This window comes from Hypanus sabinus, chromosome 6 (genome assembly GCF_030144855.1).
Source record: "Hypanus sabinus isolate sHypSab1 chromosome 6, sHypSab1.hap1, whole genome shotgun sequence".
Taxonomy (NCBI): domain Eukaryota; kingdom Metazoa; phylum Chordata; class Chondrichthyes; order Myliobatiformes; family Dasyatidae; genus Hypanus; species Hypanus sabinus.
The window spans coordinates 49,937,220-49,955,298 of NC_082711.1; the positions used below are offsets into that span (position 1 = coordinate 49,937,220).

An 18,079-nucleotide genomic window follows, 5' to 3' on the forward strand; every position below is an offset into this window, starting at 1 on the left:
AGCTGGAAAGTTAGACAAAGTGGTTAGGACATTATCTGGAATGGAGGGCTGCAGTTATTATGAAAGATTGGAAAGGATGGGCTTATTCTCATTGGAACAAAAGGTATTGAGAGGGGGCCTGATAGAGGTTTGTAAATTGATGAGGATCATAAATATAGTGGATTCCGTTTAACTGGACCATTGGTTAATCAGGGCAGCCACTTATTTGGGACAACTCTTAAACAACAAAATATAATCAAGAAAATAGCTGGAATTCTCCTTGTTTATTTTGGACTCTATGCCGCTTGGGACAGCAGACTGTTGCTGAACAGTTTCCAACTAGTGTCAGTTACATAAACTTGTGTAGCCTCTAAGACACTACACCGTGCTTAGAGTGAACAGTTTTTAAGTAGTGTCAATTGCATGTGTTTGTGTTCAAAGATATAGTTGGCGAGAAATAAGTAGTAATATAATTCAGAACTGTTTTGCTTGCTGCAGTTTCAAGCATTCAAACTTGGGAGATGCCAGAAATGGCCAGGAATGAAAATAAAACAATTTCACTACTTCAACAGGTCAGAGGCTATGGAAAATCTGAAGGTATTTGCAAACATCTTGAATGTTACAATTAAAATGAAGATTTGGAAGATGCAATCATGGACAGCATTGTTTGAAGACAGTCCACTATCTGCATTAAGTATCAGCACTGATTTTGTTAATTTACAGTCAAAAGAATGAAACACAGATGAATTCCTCCATCAATAAGCGTTAAGAACCAATACAGAATAGGTTGTGCTCTGATTTGTTCTGTTTCTTTTAAATACGTAATTTGTTACTCAGTTCAGTGGTATTTTGTCTTTTTTATACTTTTTTATAAAACTATTTCCTAAAACTGGCCAATTGGGGTAGCCACTTAATTGGGCTAATGTATTGGTCCAGATATGTTCTTATTAACCAGAATCCACTGTAGATAGAGTTGTTCTTTTCCCAAAGCAGGTGAGTACAGAACTAGAAAGTCAGGGCTTAAAGTAAGAGGGGAGAAATTTAAATGAAATCTGAGGGGTAAGCTTTTCATGGAGAGGGTGTTGGTTATCTGCTATAGGAGGTGGTTGAGACTGAAACAATTGCAACATTTAAAAGTAACTGGAGAGGCACATACTTACATGGATAAGGCTCGGAAGATAGAGAAGTTATGTAAGTGAGTGGGATTATTCTGGGGAGGCACAATAGTCAGCATAGATGAGAGGAGCCAAAAAGCTCTGCTTCTGTGCAGTGCTATGATTCTACTTCAAGGTTACTTAACAGGATAAGAACTTAAGTATAGTATTAGAGACAGATTTCATTATGACCTTCAAGAAGGAACTAGATAAATATATGGTGAGCAAAAACATGTGAGGCTTTGGAGAAGAAGTTGTGGGGAGAAAACAGTGAGTGGCTCACATAAGACCATAAGCATAGAAGCAGAATTATGCCAATTGGCCCACTGAGTCAGTTCCACCATTCAACCATGAATGGTTTATTATCCCTCTCAAACCCACTCTCTTTACTTCCCCCATAACCTTTGAAGCCCTTACTAATCAAAAACCTATCAACCTCTGCTTTTAAATATAGCCAATGACTTGGTCTTCAGAGTTATCTGTGGCACCTCTGATTTTTTAATTTTCTCCCTTTTTTAAAAATAGACTATCCCTTTATTCTTTCTACCAAAGTGAATAACCATACTCTTCCCTACGCTATTTTCCATTTGCCACATCTTTTCCCGTTCTCTTAATCTATCAGTCATTCTGCAGACTCCCTGCTTCCTCAATACTACCTGCTCCTCCACCTATCTTTGTAATCTAAGTACACAATATCCACTAACTCTCCTTCATCTATTCTACCTGTTATTTCCTCAAAGAATTCCAACAGATTTATCAGGCAAGTTTTCCCTTCAAGGAAACCATGCTGACTTCAGCCTATTTTAATCAAGTTTTTCCAAGTATCCCTAATAGAGGCACAACAGACATGATGTAATTTACAAAGATTTTATGCAGGAAATGAGTGTGCATATATGTCCATGAGTGTTCAATAAGCAATAGTGTTCACGTTTCAAAAATCAAACAAATACACCGAAAGCAATTGTATATGGCAGAGCAGATGAGACAATGCAGCTGTGTCACCCATTTTCTTCAATTTAGAAATTTCTGCAAAAACTTAAGCTTTTAATGTTATCTGTAAATAATGTGAACAATCCCAATGTTCTTAAGGCATATGATTACCCCACTTGTTGTTAGGGTGCAGGTGTCATGGGAAAGGGCAAGGTTTCTAAGAAATGCTAAAGGTTTAAAGACATTAGAGTTGAGCTTTATTTTTCCCACGTACATCGAATCATACAGTGAAATGCACTGTTTGTGTCAAATCAAATCAGTGAGGACTGTGCTGAGCAGCCCACAAGTATCACCATGCTTCTGGCACCAATATAGCATGCTCACAACTTGCTAACCCTAACCGTACCTCTTTGGAATGAGTGGTCATGGGGAGAACACAGAAACTCCTTACGGGCAGTGGTGGATGTTGAACCCTGATGAGTGATCACTGGTGCTGTAATAGTATTACACTATTGCACTAACTACTATGCTACCAAACATCTTCAAGGGGAAAAGACTTCCTTCCTCTTTGGAAGTATGGAAAATTAAAGAATCATAGAGTTCCAGTCTGGTTCTATGTTGTAGCATAACCAGAGGCTTGAGAGCTGATCGTGCATCCCAGATTTTGTTCTAGTGATATAGCTTATGGCTACCAAAAGGATAAGAAAACAAATGACAAAAGAGTAAAAACATTTTTGAAAAATTATGGTATCAGTTTTCATTCAGTACACATTTTATCTCAAGCATTGATTATGATGGACTGATGAGCATCTCTTAGTGAATGCTATAATAAATTTAATTTGATATTACAGTACAACTCATGTTGCATTAGTACAGACTGCTCTGTCAGAAATTATTATGAGCATTACCACCTGCATGTAGTGCCATTAAAATAAATGAAACTGATGCTGTTTTATAGCTCTTAGTACAGAATAACAGTGTGCATGCTTTGCAAAATAAAAACAAACATTCAGTCCACTCATAAAGAGATTCATTTAAATGTCTAACGGCTTAAATAAATTTATTTACTGGAAGGTATGAAGAACTATTTAAATACATTTTCCTGGGAAAGAAAACTTGCACTGAAATCAATAAAAGACACCCAAAAGGTATTTGTAATCTATGTTGTACATTATAATTTACTTCCTCTCATAGTATCATAGATAATCACTTCTATCTCATGTTTGTTAAGCTTCTTTTCTAAATAGCAGCTATCATTTGAAAGGTCACAAACAGGTGTAAGTAAACTTTCAACTATATTGCTTTGTTTAACTTCTGGTTGTAAATGGAAGTCAGTCTTTAGTTCTTAAAATGTAAATGGAATAGGACTTCCAGCCCTGCGAGCTATGCTGCCCAGCAATCCCCCGATTTAATCCCAGCCTAATCACAGGACAACTTACAATGACCAATTAACCTGCCAGCCAGTACCTCTTTGGATTGTGGGAGGAAACTAGAGCACCCAGAGGAAACCCACAGCTACCACCTTGAACTTCTTCCTCCACTACACCCATCTTCTTATTCTGACCTTTCCCCTTCCTGACACGCTGAGTTCCTCCAGCATTTTGTGTGTGTTATGTTCAATGACTAATGTGTTTATAGTTGAGAGGTTTGTGTACTCAGAAGTTAGCTTTACAGCATTAACGGTAGTTAGCTAAGAATCGTATCTCTGAAAATACCTTTAAACTGTTTGTGTTAAAAGGATATCTGAGGAAACGTCACACACTTGTGAAGTGACTGGAAATGGTGTCAATGTAGAGAGCAATTCAGGCTTATTGAGAATGGGGAAGGGCCATTAAGAAACATGGAAGAACTACTGTAGAACTTATCCCTCCATCGTCGGTTTTTGTGATGGACAACTTGCTTGTCTGCGTCTTTGGTACATCTTTTAGTATATAGGAATTGTACCTGTGTTTTGGAAATCCTTAATCCTTTATGTTCTAAAGGAAAGATGACATAACCACAGCTAAGAAAAGACAAAGCCAATATAGAAGCCAAAGAGAGGCCATATAATAGAGCAAAATAAGTGATAAGTTAGAGGATTGGGAATAGAGGGATGTCCTTTTAGAACGGAGATGAGAAGTAATTTCTTTAGCCAGGGAGTGATGAATCTGTGGAATTCTTTGCCACAGGCAACTGTGGAGGCCAAGTCTTTATGTATATTTAAGGCAGAGGTTGATACATTCTTGAATAGTCAGGGAATGAAAGGGTACGGGGAGAAGGCAGGAGACTGGGGCTGAGAAGAAAATTGTATCAGCTATGATGAAATGGGAGAGCAGTTGTGATGGGCCAAATCACCTAATTCTGTTCCTGTATCTTATGTTTAAGAAATGCTTTGTGCTGTGGAAATGTTTTGCAATTAGGAAATGATTAATATAGAAATTCTCTGAGATTTAAATGTGTTATAAGAGTGGATTTAAACGTGTATCGCTGTAAATAAATGAAATGTGTTTTAAAGTACTTTTGTTAACAGGAAGTATCTTCTCCTTGGTCAGGAGAGGGGATCCGACACTCAAATAGTGGGTATAATATGTGGAGAATATACAGGGAAGTAAACTAGTCTGAAGATTGGGTAGTTACAATATAACCTCCCTTTAGTGAGAGTACTCCTGGATATTTATATTTATATCTGATAGGGCTTAAAATCTTAGTTTGAGTTTAGAACTTCATGGTCAGCAAACTCAATACTAGTACAATATAAGACCTCAAGGATATTTGGATGTGTGTTGCAAATCTTTTTTTTTTGTTTCCTGATAACTTAAATTCAATTATAAGCTGTGTATTGATCTGCATACATACCCTAATTTACAAAGTTCATGTGTTGTGGGCTCATCTTTCCCACAGACAAGAACAGCCCAACAAGCATTGCGCCTCACTTCATCATTATCCGAATGTAACAGTTCAACAAGTGGTTCCAGTCCTCCAGCATTTCTCAGCTGTGGAAGTTAGAAATGTATCATTTCAATACAACACTCATTCATTGCCCATAAACATTAGTTTAAAATACCACATAGCTAGATGGTAACAAACACTAGTTAAATATCAGTGAATAAACAGAGCTCAAGTCACCTGACATTCAAAAGACATTGACCTCAACCTTCTGCAGTTCCAAATCCAAAATAAGACAATCTTGTAGTCAATTGATAAATAGCTTTATATGTTGATTTGACTCCTAAAACTCATATCTCAAGAACTACTTGTATAACATTAATAACCTAAATCACAGGCTTATACAGTAGAGTTAATTTGGTGATTTTTGCAAAATGAAACTCAGTTGGATCTTGGACCCAAATTATTTTCAAGTTTCATCCATTGAATAATGCTAATAAGCTACTAGCATGTATCTGGCCTTGCATGGTTAGATATTTACTTGTGGAACAGTAAGAATGAAGGTGGAAAGCCTGGAATAAACATACGGATGCTTTTTACATTTTTTCATTGTTTTAAATATAGGCTCAAAATAGATATTTTCAATAAAGAAAATGACTCGACAAAATCATATGTTATCTAAAATGAAGAGGCAGTGTATTAAAAATGATGGTATACTGCATTCCCTGTTTAATGAGGAACAAAGTAAATGTACCAGCACAAGGAGTTTTGTACTTTATTGAACTCTGAACCATGTGGACAGAAAACTGCATGAAAGAACACCTGTAAGATGGTGGAAGTCAAGATTGTGTTTTTTCTATGATTCTGTTTCAAGTACCTAGAAAATACAATGCTTATCTTTACAGAAATCTAAGTGAGAAATATATTTTTCTTTGCCAACTGAAACCGCATCACTTTCTGATGTACCTCAATTCACAATTCAGCCTTTAGCATTTGATAAAACCACGAACAGTAGCAGCCTCAATTGTGAAGAGAAAATGTTGACAGCCGGGATCTATTGTACTAAGTTAAGAAGTGTTAAGTTCAACTATGACTTTAATATAGTGCTTATAAAAAAGTATTTCCCCCGTCGGAAGTTTAAATGTTTTATAGTATTGAATCACAGTGGATTTAATGACTTCACAAAGTGATCAACGGAAAAATGTTGACTCCAATAAAGTACATATTCCTTGTGCTAGTACATTTACTTTGTTCCTCATTAAACAGGGAATGCACTATACCATCATTTCTAATACAAAGTACATTTACTTTGTTCCTCATTAAACAGGGAATGCACTATACCATCATTTCTAATACAAAGTGATCTAAATTAATTACATACATCAAATAAAATAATTGATTGTTTAAGTATTCACCCTTTTAATATGACACACCAAATCATCACTGGTGCAGCCAATTTGTTTTAGAAGTCACATAATTAGTTAAATGGAGATCACCTTTGTGCAGTCAAGATGTGTCATTTGATTGTAGTAAAAATACACCTGTATCTGGAAGGGCCATCTGCCAGTGACCCAATACCATGAAGACAAAAGAACACTCCAAGCAACGCCATGAAAAGCAGGTCAGGAGATGGATAAAAGAAAATTTACAAGTCACTGAATATCCCTTGAAGTGCAGTTAAACCAATCATCAAGGAATGGAAAGAATATGGCACAGCTGTGAATCTCCCTAGAGCAGGCCATACTCTAAAACTGAATGACCTTGCAAGAAGGGGACAAGTGAGGGAGGCCACCAAGAGATTTGTGACAACTCTGGAGGAGTTACAAGCTTCAGTGGCTGAGATGGGAGAGACTGTGCATACAACTACTGTTGTCCACGTGCTTCACCAGTTGTGGCTATATGGGAGAGTGACAAAGAAAAGGCCACTGTTGGCCACAATGTTCCAAAGAATAAAGCTAAAGCTACACAGGAATGGCTTAAAAACAACAAAGTTAATGTCCTAGAATGGCCAAGTCAGAGTCCAGGCCACAATCCAGTTGGGAATTTCTGGCTGGACTTGAAAAGGGCTGTTCACTCATCATCCCCATGGAATCTGACAGAGCTTGAGCAATCTTGTAAAGAATAATGGGACATTATCAGTTTTACACATCCGAACACAGCAGAGACCTATCCACACAGACTTAAGGCTGTAATTGGTGCCAAAGGTGCATCTATTAAATACTGACTTGAAATGGATGAGTAATTGTGAAATCAATTATTCTGTTTAATAACTGTAACACATTTAGACCAATTTGTAAAAATTTGTCTTCACTTTGACATGAAAGAGTCTTTTCTGTTGATCAGTGTCAAAAAAGCCAAATTAAATCCTCTGTGACTCCATGTTGTAAAACAATAAAACATAACTTTCGGGGGGGGGGGGTGAATACTTTTTATAGACACTGTGCGTATGCGCAGTAAATACAGAAATCCTAAAGATTAAAAATTTGTGCATTTGTGACAGATGCAAAATTAAATCTACTTTTTGAATTTCCATAAGCAATGCTGCTCCGTCTCTTCCTAATCCAGATCAATGGAACCTCCAAAAGAACTCTATATTCATTCACAAACAAGAGAAAATCTGCAGATGCTGGAAATCCAAGCAACATACACAAAATGCTGGAGGAACTCAGCAGACCAGGCAGCATCTATGAAAAAAGATTAAATAGTTGATGTTTCGGCCAGAGACCTTTCATTAGAACAATTCTGATGAAGGGTCTCAGCCCAAAACATCGACTGTTTACTCCTCTCCATTGTCGCTGCCTAGCCTGGTGAGTTCCTCCAGCATTTTTTTTTAATGTATCTCCCACTGGAGTTGCCTGTTGTGGCAAAAATGAAGCATTTTGTCAGTTGTGTTAAGTATCATATTATTCATGCTGATTACACTACATAGTTAACAATGCATTTATTTATAATTAATTTTAAACTCTCACTTCTCTCACCATTTAGTATATTATACTTCAACTTACTATTTACCTCAGTCCTTCCATTAACATCACAAGCCAATGAAGCCACAACAATTGCAGCCTTGCTCTGCACAAGGGTATTGCTTGACTTCAGTGGTTCCACAATCATTGTCATAGTCCCATAACTCTGAATACTGTTTCGAATAGGTTCCTGTAGAGCTAGGTTAGTAATTGTAGTAGCAGCACTGGCAACAATGGAATCTCTTGAATCAAGCAGTGATTTCACCAACGGCTCCACTCCTTCAGCATCAAAGACAGCACTGTTTCAAATGAAACACATATCAGAAACAAGTTTCTCTTTCTAAGCATGGTCTTTGGAAGAATTGTTTACCTTCATTTATGTTTACTTGGATACCTCACTATATGAAAATAATTATATCCAAAGTTTTATCTGGTCATTACAGTATATGCTCTCCATTTCTCTGTATTATATATGTTTAATTACCCAGTTAGAATTGTTTAAATATTCAAACACACAGGTTGTACTGTCATCACATCAAACCTTCCTCATTGTTATACTGCACGTCATCTTCAGCAAGCTTTCTGCTGTAGTGGAGCATGTCTGAAGAATGGAAGAATCCTAGATGTTTAGTTGATTAGCACATACAAACCTCAGGGGTCTTGACAGGGTGGATATGGAGAGGATTTTTCATCAGGCAGGAAAATCTATTGTTTTTATTGTCACGGGAATACATACCTAGGGCATAAATGCTACGAAAATTACTCCATGTCAGAGCAGCCATCTAGAATATATGTACCATGTGTAAATAAGAGGTCACTGCTTTAAAAGAGAGTTGACGTGATTTGTTTTCTCTCAGGGGATCGTAATCTCTCTTCTTCAAGAGTCAGTAAAAGCAGAGGATTTGAATATTTTTAAGGCAGGTGTGCAGGGATTTAAAAGTCGGTGAGCAGAAATTCAGAGTTGAGGTTACAATCAGATTAGCTGTGGTCTTTTTGAATGATGGTGCACACACAAGGGAAAAGTAGCCTACTCCTGCCCCTAATTTGTAAATTCATGTCTATTTCCATGAAGGCAAAAAGGCAGCTTTCACAGATCTACCAGCAGATGGCAAGTTAACACAAACACAGATAAAAATTGAGGCATCATTTTTCAAAAAGAGGAGGATCAAGTACCTGACGGAACTTCCAAAGAAGCTTTTAAAAACATTAGAAAAACCCAGGATTTTTCCTGAAGTTAGATGCACAAATGTTTTATTTTCTGATAGTAATTTGGGAGGATAGCATTCAGAAATTTACAAATACTAGAAGGTACTACAGAATGCAACCATTTTTTTCATAAATTGCTATTTTATACCTTTTTCTACTTCAGGAATCTCTGCATGTGAGCACAACTTATATGATGACAATAATTCATGATAAACTTCACCTTGAAATTGTGTGCCAATTTTAGCCAAATGTCATTTGCTAAAAATTTTTAAAAGTGTATCAAATGAATGTTTACTTCATTCCATAACACAGATATTCTTAATGAATAGGGAAAAGTATTCAAGATAGATGTGAGTATCAAATAGATACATCACTAATAATAAAAAGAACATACTTAGCATTGTTGGAGTTAGCCGTTGTCAGATTTGCTAGAGCTAGATTAACAGCCTCTCTCAGTTCCACATTGTTGCTCATCAGCAATGGAACCAGGCGAAAAATACCTTTGCAAACAATATTTTAGAAATCCAGTTAAACTGTGTACTCATTCAAATATCTATCAGAGTACTTACTACATAAAGAAAAGCAGTTTATTATTTCAATAATGTTATATCAATCATGATTACCTTCAGCTCTGAAAGTCTCTTTACTAGCTTCATCTTTACACATTACTGCTATGGCTTCAGAAGCAGCCTCTCTGATTTCATCATTATTGACTCCCAAAAGTAACACCAAAGCTTTTTCCACACCTTCTTGATGTAAAATATGCCTTGTTTCACCTTTATCATTAAGAGACAAATCAATGCAAAAGAGATTACAAAACAAAAATGCCTTCTAAGGGAAAACTCTTAAATTCATTAATAGATGAAAAAAAATCAAATGTTAATGAGGTATACGGAGAAGATAAATCTTTGAGAATTCATATTCTTAGTTTTATATATATATATTTATATATAAACATTTATATCATTAATTAACAGTAGTGTACACTGTACAAGCCTGCCAAAAGTAAATAAACTAAATGATTTTGAGAAACTGTAACAGGTAACATTCTCCCAGACACCTACTATATACTTGCGGCTAGCAAACTTCATGCTGATTTCTACTGCTCTTAAGTTTTTGCAGACTTCACTAATATGATTATATTGTCAACCAGTACAATTCTCTTATTGAATGATTCCAAAGAAATTAAAATGCACATCATACAAAACACAGTAAGAAAGATAATTGCTGGAATTACTCAGCAGGTGAGGTAGCATCTTTGCAGAGGGAAATAGAGTTAATGAGTCATGACAACGACTGTCCATCAGAACCAGAAAAAGATAAAAACAAGCATGTTTTATGTTGCAGAAAAGGTAGGAGTTGGAGCTTTTGGAGAGAACTGAAGTTCCAATTAGGTGGAGAGTAACAGAAACAGAATGACACAGATGCTGCTGTACTCCAAGAAAGGATGTTACTTGTAAGTGTTCTGCTTGGAGGTAATGAATATTTAAGATGAATGAAAACATTGGAGAAAAAGCACAACTTCTAAACTGCAAGATACAAAAAGCTGAAAGAAAACTGAAATTTAAATAGTGCTGGAAGTAACCTATAGGTTGAGCAACACCTATGAAAAGAGAAAGCTGAATTAACAATAGAGGTTGATGGTCTTATGTTAGAACTGGCTTGTTCTGACACACACAAGAAAGCTAGTTATTTGAAATCATAATCTAATATTGAATCTCGACGGCTTTAATAAGTCAGGATGCTGACCCTTGTGCCAATGTTGAGCTTTGCTAGACAGAACTTGAAGCCAAAAACAGAGAGGATAGAGTGGGAAAGGGGTGAAAGGCAGGCAACTGGATGCTCATAATTAAATTGGTTGCCTGACATAGATGTTCTGCAAAGTGTTATCCACTCCTCATTTAGCTTCTCCAAATTCTCCACAATGGTAGTATAAATGCAGTACATTGAATTAAGAGCTATGCATGTGGATCACTGATATCAATCACTGCTAGACCTTGATTCAATATAATCCAAAATTCTACTTCAGCCATGAATATATTCAATGACTCAGCCTCCACAGTCCCCCAGGTTCCAAAGATTTTCATTCATCGTAGAAAAGTTTTAACCCATCTCAGTCTTGTAGCCAACTTCTTATTCAAAACTATGTATCCTGGTTTTAGAAACCTGCATCCCAGTGAATATCTACACAATACCCATCCTAACTAATCCATTCAGAACCTTATTGTTTCAGTGATGTTCTTCAAAGCTTGAATGAATGTAGGGCAACTCTGTTCAATCATTCTTCAAATGACAATCCCTAGAAATTAATCTGAATACATCATTGATATATTGCCTCTGAAGCAGGTTATCCTCTCTTAAAAAGCCCAAAAATTATGGAAAATTATGGTCTCACCAAAAAACAGTATTCCTTACTCTTTGCACTCTTGCCCCTTTGCATTGAAGCCAATATTGTGCTTGCCTTCTTAATTACTTACATCTTCTGTATGGAAACATTGAATTTTGTGAATACCAGTTCTTAAATCTCATTAGTAATAATTATGGATTCTGTCCTTTCTATCAAAGCAGGTAAGCTGACAATTTTCCATATTATACTTCATCTGCTGGGTCACCTCGGGGAAGGTGTCTAATGATTAAAGACCCGAAACACACTTACTTATTTCTCTTGCGTCTTCTTTGCATCTCCTATTAATTTACTTCCTCGTTTATATTTATATTATTAGCAAATTTAGATATAATATACTTGGAATTTTCATCTAAGCTGTTGTAACCAACTGAAACATAGAAAACCATAGCACACACTTCAGCCTACAATGCTGCACTGAACATGTACTTACTTTAGAAATTATCTAGGGTTACTCATAGCCCTCCATTCTTCTAACCTATCCAAAAGTCTCTTAAAAGACTCTAGTGTATCAACCTTCACCACCATCGCCAGCAGCCCATTCCACACACTCACCAATCTCTGCGTAAAAATCTTACCCTTGGTATCTCCTCTGTACCCACTTCCAAGCACCTTAAAACTGTGCTTTCTCATGTTAGCCATTTCAGTCTTGGGGAAAAAGCCTCTGACTATCCACTTGATCAATGCCTTTCATCATCTTGTATGTCTCTATCAGGTCACCTCTCATTCTCCGTTACTCCAAGAAGAAAAGGCCAAGTTCACTCAATCTATTCTCATAAGGCATGCTTCCCAATCCAGGCAACATCCTTGTAAATCTCCTCTGCACCCTTTCCATGGCTTCCACATCCTTCCTGTAGTGAGGTGACCAGAACCAAACACAGTACTCCAAGTGGGGTCTGACCAGGGTCCTAAATAGCTGTAACATTACCTCTTGGCTCTTGAACTCAATTCCACGGTTGATGAAGGCCAATACACCATATGCCTTTTTAACCACACAGTCAACCTATGCAGCAGCTTTGAGTGTCCTATGGACTCTGACCCCAAGATACCTCTGATCCTCCACACTACCGAGAGTCTTACCATTAATACTATATTCTGCCATCATATTTGACCTTCCAAAATGAACCACTTCACACTTATCGGGTTGAACTCCATACGCCACTTCTCAGCCCAGTTTTGCATCCTATTGATGTCCCGCTGTAACCTCTGACAGCCCTCCACACTATCCACAACACACCCAACCTTTGTGTCATCAACAAATTTACTAACCCATCCGTCCACTTCCTCATCCAGGTCATTTATAAAAATCACGAAGAGAAGGAGCCCCAGAACAGATCCCTGAGGCACACCACTGTTCATCGACCACCATGCAGAATATAACCCATCTACAACCACTCTTTGCCTTCTGTGGGCAAGCCAGTTCTAGATCCACAAAGCAAGGTCCCCTTGGATCCCATGCTTCCTTACTTTCTCAATAAGCCTTCCATGGGGTACCTTACCAAATGCCTTGCTGAAATCCATATAACACTACATCTACTGCTCTTCCTTCATCAATGTGTTTAGTCACATCCTCAAAAAATGCAATCAGGCTCGTAAGGCACAATCTGCCTTTGACAAAGCCATGCTGACTATTCCCAATCATATTATGCCTCTCCAAATGTTTATAAATCCTGCTTCTCAGAATCTTCTCCATCAACTTACTAACCATTGAAGTAAGACTCACTGGCCTATAATTTTTAGGGCTATCTCTACTCTCTTTCTTGAAAAAAGAAACAACATCTACAACCCTCCAGAACTTCTCCCATCCCCATTGATGATGCAAAGATCATTGCCAGAGGCTCAGCAATCTCCTCCCTGACCTCCCACAGTAGCCTGGGGTATATCTCGTCCAGTCCCGGTGACTTATCCAACTTGATGCTTTCCAAAAGCTCCAGCACATCCCCTTTCTTAATGTCTATGTGCTCAAGCTTTACAGTCTGCTGTAAGTCATCCCTATGAATGCCAAGATCCTTTTCCATCGAGAATACTGAAACAAAGTATTCATTTTGTACCTTCGCTACCTCTACTGGTTCCATACATATGTTTCCACTGTCATACTTGATTGGTCCTATTCTCTCATATCTTATCCTCTTGCTCTTCACATACTTGTAGAATACTTTGGGGTTTTCCTTAATCCTGCTCACCAAAGCCTTCTCATGGCCCCTCCTGGATCTCCTAATTTCATTCTTCTGCTCCTTCCTGCTAGCATTATAATATTCTAGATCTCTATTATTACAGTACTTAGTTTTTTTTTACCTGCTGAAATCTCTGCACCAATTCCCAAAGTGCACAGCTAGTTTTGGGCTATTAAACTGAAAATGACCTGTTTTCTCCCTGCCTAATTTTACATCCATTCATCAATCCTATTCCCTTTTACCGAACACCTTTAACACCACACCTTAGATTGAAAGGGGAAATGTGCCAAATGCAGGGAAGTGAAACTAACGCAAGTAGACAAGATGGTCTGAAGAGCCTGGTTCCTTGCCCTGCAATTCTTTGACTCAAATATTTTTGGAAACTGAACTACATTCATTCACTCATTACCTAGAATTTTTGTTAATTCCTCAAAGAACTCTCAAAGTTGACAATAATAATTTCAAGTTAATTAATTTGATTCTGATTATTAATGCTATGCTTTTCTAAGTACTTTATTATGCCAGAACATTTTAAAGTATCATCAAATCAATAATAAATATACTTTGGTTCCTTGCAGAAGTTGAAGAAATTGATTTCAATCCTGCAGTCTCCTGGCTAATACAGTATACTGCATCTTTCCTAATGTATTATGTCCAAATGGTGACACATAATTCCATCTGTAATCAAATAAGAGCTCTGCACCACCTTTTTCATTTTGAACCTGAATTCACTGATATAAAGGCAAACATACTGTTGGAGATTTTGGATACTTTTTTTTTTACTTCTGTATTAACTGCATTGTTCCTTACAACTTGATTTAAGAAACACATTGTTCCTGGACTATTGCTGCACTTGCATTGCTAACATCTTCAATTGCTCCTGAGTAGGAATGGACAATGTCGTATATCACCACACAGAACTCCACCTTTGCCTATTTACTTGTACAACTATTCTCTATTGCAACTTTCTCTGTGTATCTGCACTGTTTACTCTGATCTTAAGATTTCAAAGTCGATAGGTTACTTCTCAGCAAGACTCAAACTATTATCCTCTTGGCAAAGATGTTCTAGTGCTTTTTGGGGATGGTTTAAATGAATTTTGCAAGATCATGAGATCCTGAAGAGGAACTTGGGTGAAGTAAAAAGCAGAAAATAAAAGATAGAAAAATAGCAAGTGAAGTGAATAAGCCAAGGAAAGGACAGTAGTAAACCAAGGTTTCTCAGCCACGGTTCCAAGCTTCTATTAGTTTCTGCCTAAGTTTTTATGTGTTTTTATACCTTGCCTTCATTGTATGCACAAAATCTGTTGAATTAGATAATGTTATAGCAGAGATGTACAAATAATTTTGAAATTTACTACACATTAAATACCTGTAAGAATTGTCTGTTTTTGCAAAATTATTTTAATATCTAATTTGTAAAATACAATTCTCTGACATACTGTTAAGAGCTGATTTTGCTATTGCTTTTGCTGCATGCTTCTGGGCTTCTGAATGAGTTGATGAGGTTACAAATAGTAAGAACTTTTCTAGGGCTCCTGATTCGCGGATATACATTACATTATCTGGCTCTTCCAGACAATTCGCCAGCACAAGCAAAGCCTCTGCATGAAGATCACTAAATTCCTAAAGAAATAAGAAAAAATGAATGCAATCACATACAATTAAATACGAAAATAAGCTGTGCAAAAGCAAAGCCTCTGCATGAAGATCACTAAATTCCTAAAGAAATAAGAAAAAATGAATGCAATCACATACAATTAAATAAGAAAATAAGCTGTGCAAAATTGTGAAATGTAAAAGTTGTTTATTTATAACTTTGCATTTTTTATTGGTTTCCAAATAATAAAACATTAAATTCCATTGAATTAGAATAAATTCCAGCAAAAAAAAATCTGTAAATGAAAATGAATTGGAATTGCATGACTAAGTAAATATTGTACTAATGTAAAAATGTAGCCAGTGAGCTGGCTACAGCAAATAAATAGACCCATGGGCTATTTGTAAATACTTCAAAGGCATGGTACGCACACCCAGGTGACAAAAATATTTCGTTTTATATAGATTGGCTAACTTCCAGAACCTAACGTATCCAGTGGATGTTTTCAAAATCAAGTGCCTCTCTTTAAAGGATGGAACCACTGAGATTTCAGTGTATTTATAGAAAAACACACAAGTGAAATGGTGTAAGCAAAATTAAAATGCTGTTCACAGAAAATATTCAAAGGTAACAGCATATACTAAACAATCTAAGTTTGTGATAGAATAAGTGAATGTCTACCCATGTCACAGAGTCAAATACCACAAAAGTAGTCATTTTGGCTCACTATGTCCATGCTGCTAGTAATATTCATCAATGGTAATCTCATGGTCTTGCATTTTCTGTAACCTTCTAATCTAGCAAAGCCTTGCTCTAATCGCACCTGTCCAGCCATTCTACCAGTCTGCATCTATCTCTTTGAAGACTACTGGTACACTCACTGTACCCCCAAGTTTGGTGTTACAGCTCTCTGTCATTACTGACTTTAGAGGACTTAACTTCTGGGAGTATTGCTTGAGGAAGGAACTTTTTTATGATATTTATCTGTATACTTATTTCAAGTCAAGTCAAGTCACTTTTATTGTTATTTCAACCATAACTGCTGGTAGAGTACATAGTAAAAATGAGATGTTTTTCAGGACCATGGTGTTACATGATACAGTACAAAAACTAGACTGAACTACATAAAAAAAAAAGAGAAAGCTACACTAGACTACAGACCTAAACAGGACTACATAAAGTGCACAAAAACTGTGCAGACATTACAATAAATAATAAACAGGACAATAGGGCAAGGTGTCAGTCCAGGCTTTGGGTATTGAGGAGTCTGATAGCTTGGGGGAAGAAACTGTTACATAGTCTGGTTGTGAGGGCCCGAATGCTTCGGAGCCTTTTCCCAGATGGCAGGAGGGAGAAGAGATTGTATAAGGGGTGCATGGGGTCCTTCAGAATGCTGTTTCCTTTGCAGATGCAGGGTGTAGTGTAAATGTCCATGATGGTGGGAAGAGAGGTCCCGATGATCTTCTCAGCTGACCTCACTATCCGCTGCAGGGTCTTGCAATCCGAGATGGTGCAATTTCCAAACCAGGCAGTGATGCAGCTGCTCAGGATGCTCTCAATACAACCTCTGTAGAATGTGATGAGAATGGGGGGTGGGAAATGGACTTTCCTTAGCCTTTGCAGAAAGTAAAGACGCTGCTGGGCTTTCTTTGCTATGGAGCTGGTGTTGAGGGACCAGGTGAGATTCTACGTCAGGTGAACACCAAGAACTCTGGTGCTCTTTACGATCTCTACCGAGGAGCCATCGATGTTCAGCAGGGAGTGGTCGCTCTGTGCCCTCCTGAAGTCAACAACCATCTCTTTTGTTTAGTTCACATTAAGAGACAGGTTGTTGGCTCTGCACCAGTCCATTAGCCACTGCACCTCCTCTCTGTAAGCTGACTCATCGTTCTTGCTGATGAGACCCACCACAGTCATGTCATCAGCGAACCCGATGATATGGTTCGAGCTGTGTGTTGCAGCACAGTCATGGATCAGCAGAGTGAACAGCAGTGGACTGAGCATGCAACCCTGGGGAGCCCCCGTGCTCAGTATAATGGTGTTGGAGATGCTGCTTCCGATCTGAACTGACTGAGGTCTCCCAGTCAGGAAGTCTAGGATCCAGTTGCAGAGGGAGGTGTTCAGGCCCAGTAGGCTCAGCTTTCCAATCAGTTTCTGAAGGATGATTGTGTTGAATGCTGAACTGAAGTCTATGAACCGCATCCGAACGTACGTGTCTTTTTTGTCCAGGTGGGTTAGGGCCGGTTGGAGGGTGGTGGCAAAAGCGTCATCTGTTGAGCAGTTGGGACTTATTGTACAAATTAAGTATATATATTTATAAACACCTACTCTTAAGCAGATACCAGTAAAATTTCCAGGATTGGATTAATTTATTTATTTTTGTCACATGTACTGAGATGCTTTTGTTTTGCATGCCATCCAGACAAATCACGTGATACAAAATGACATTGAGGGTTTAAAAAAATTGAAATTTAAAAGAAAATAACAATTATAATAAATGTGATGAATGGATCTGCTGAACCAGCTCACAAAGAGTTACTACACTCTAGCACTAAAGGGTTTATTGCTCTCTCTCAAACTGATTTTTATTTTAAATATAAAAATCAACTAAAATAAAAATCAAATCAAAACAATATTTTCAATGGAATTGAAACATATGTTTTACATGATTGTAAAAAGGATTACAATCTGGCAATCTTAACAAAGCTTCCCCTTACAGAAGGAAAAAAAAGTGTGCTGTGCAGTTGAATTTGGTGTAAAGGAAATAGCTTTGGAAAGAACTAAAAAAAAACAAACAGTACCTAA

At 37.3% G+C, this 18,079-nt stretch overlaps 1 protein-coding gene across 4 annotated transcripts in view; it reads right to left on the minus strand.

The window, feature by feature from the left end:
- armc3 (armadillo repeat containing 3) overlaps positions 1 to 18,079 on the minus strand; it is an 86,547-nt gene that overhangs the window by 20,601 nt on the left and 47,867 nt on the right. For all 4 annotated transcript variants that reach the window (XM_059972087.1, XM_059972089.1, XM_059972088.1 and 1 more), the window contains 5 exons: positions 15,117 to 15,300; positions 9,721 to 9,873; positions 9,492 to 9,597; positions 7,941 to 8,190; positions 4,899 to 5,035 (listed from right to left, as the gene is read on the minus strand). In XM_059972087.1, coding sequence (XP_059828070.1) covers positions 4,899 to 5,035; positions 7,941 to 8,190; positions 9,492 to 9,597; positions 9,721 to 9,873; positions 15,117 to 15,300 — 830 coding nt within the window. The remainder of the gene's footprint in view (positions 1 to 4,898; positions 5,036 to 7,940; positions 8,191 to 9,491; positions 9,598 to 9,720; positions 9,874 to 15,116; positions 15,301 to 18,079) is intronic.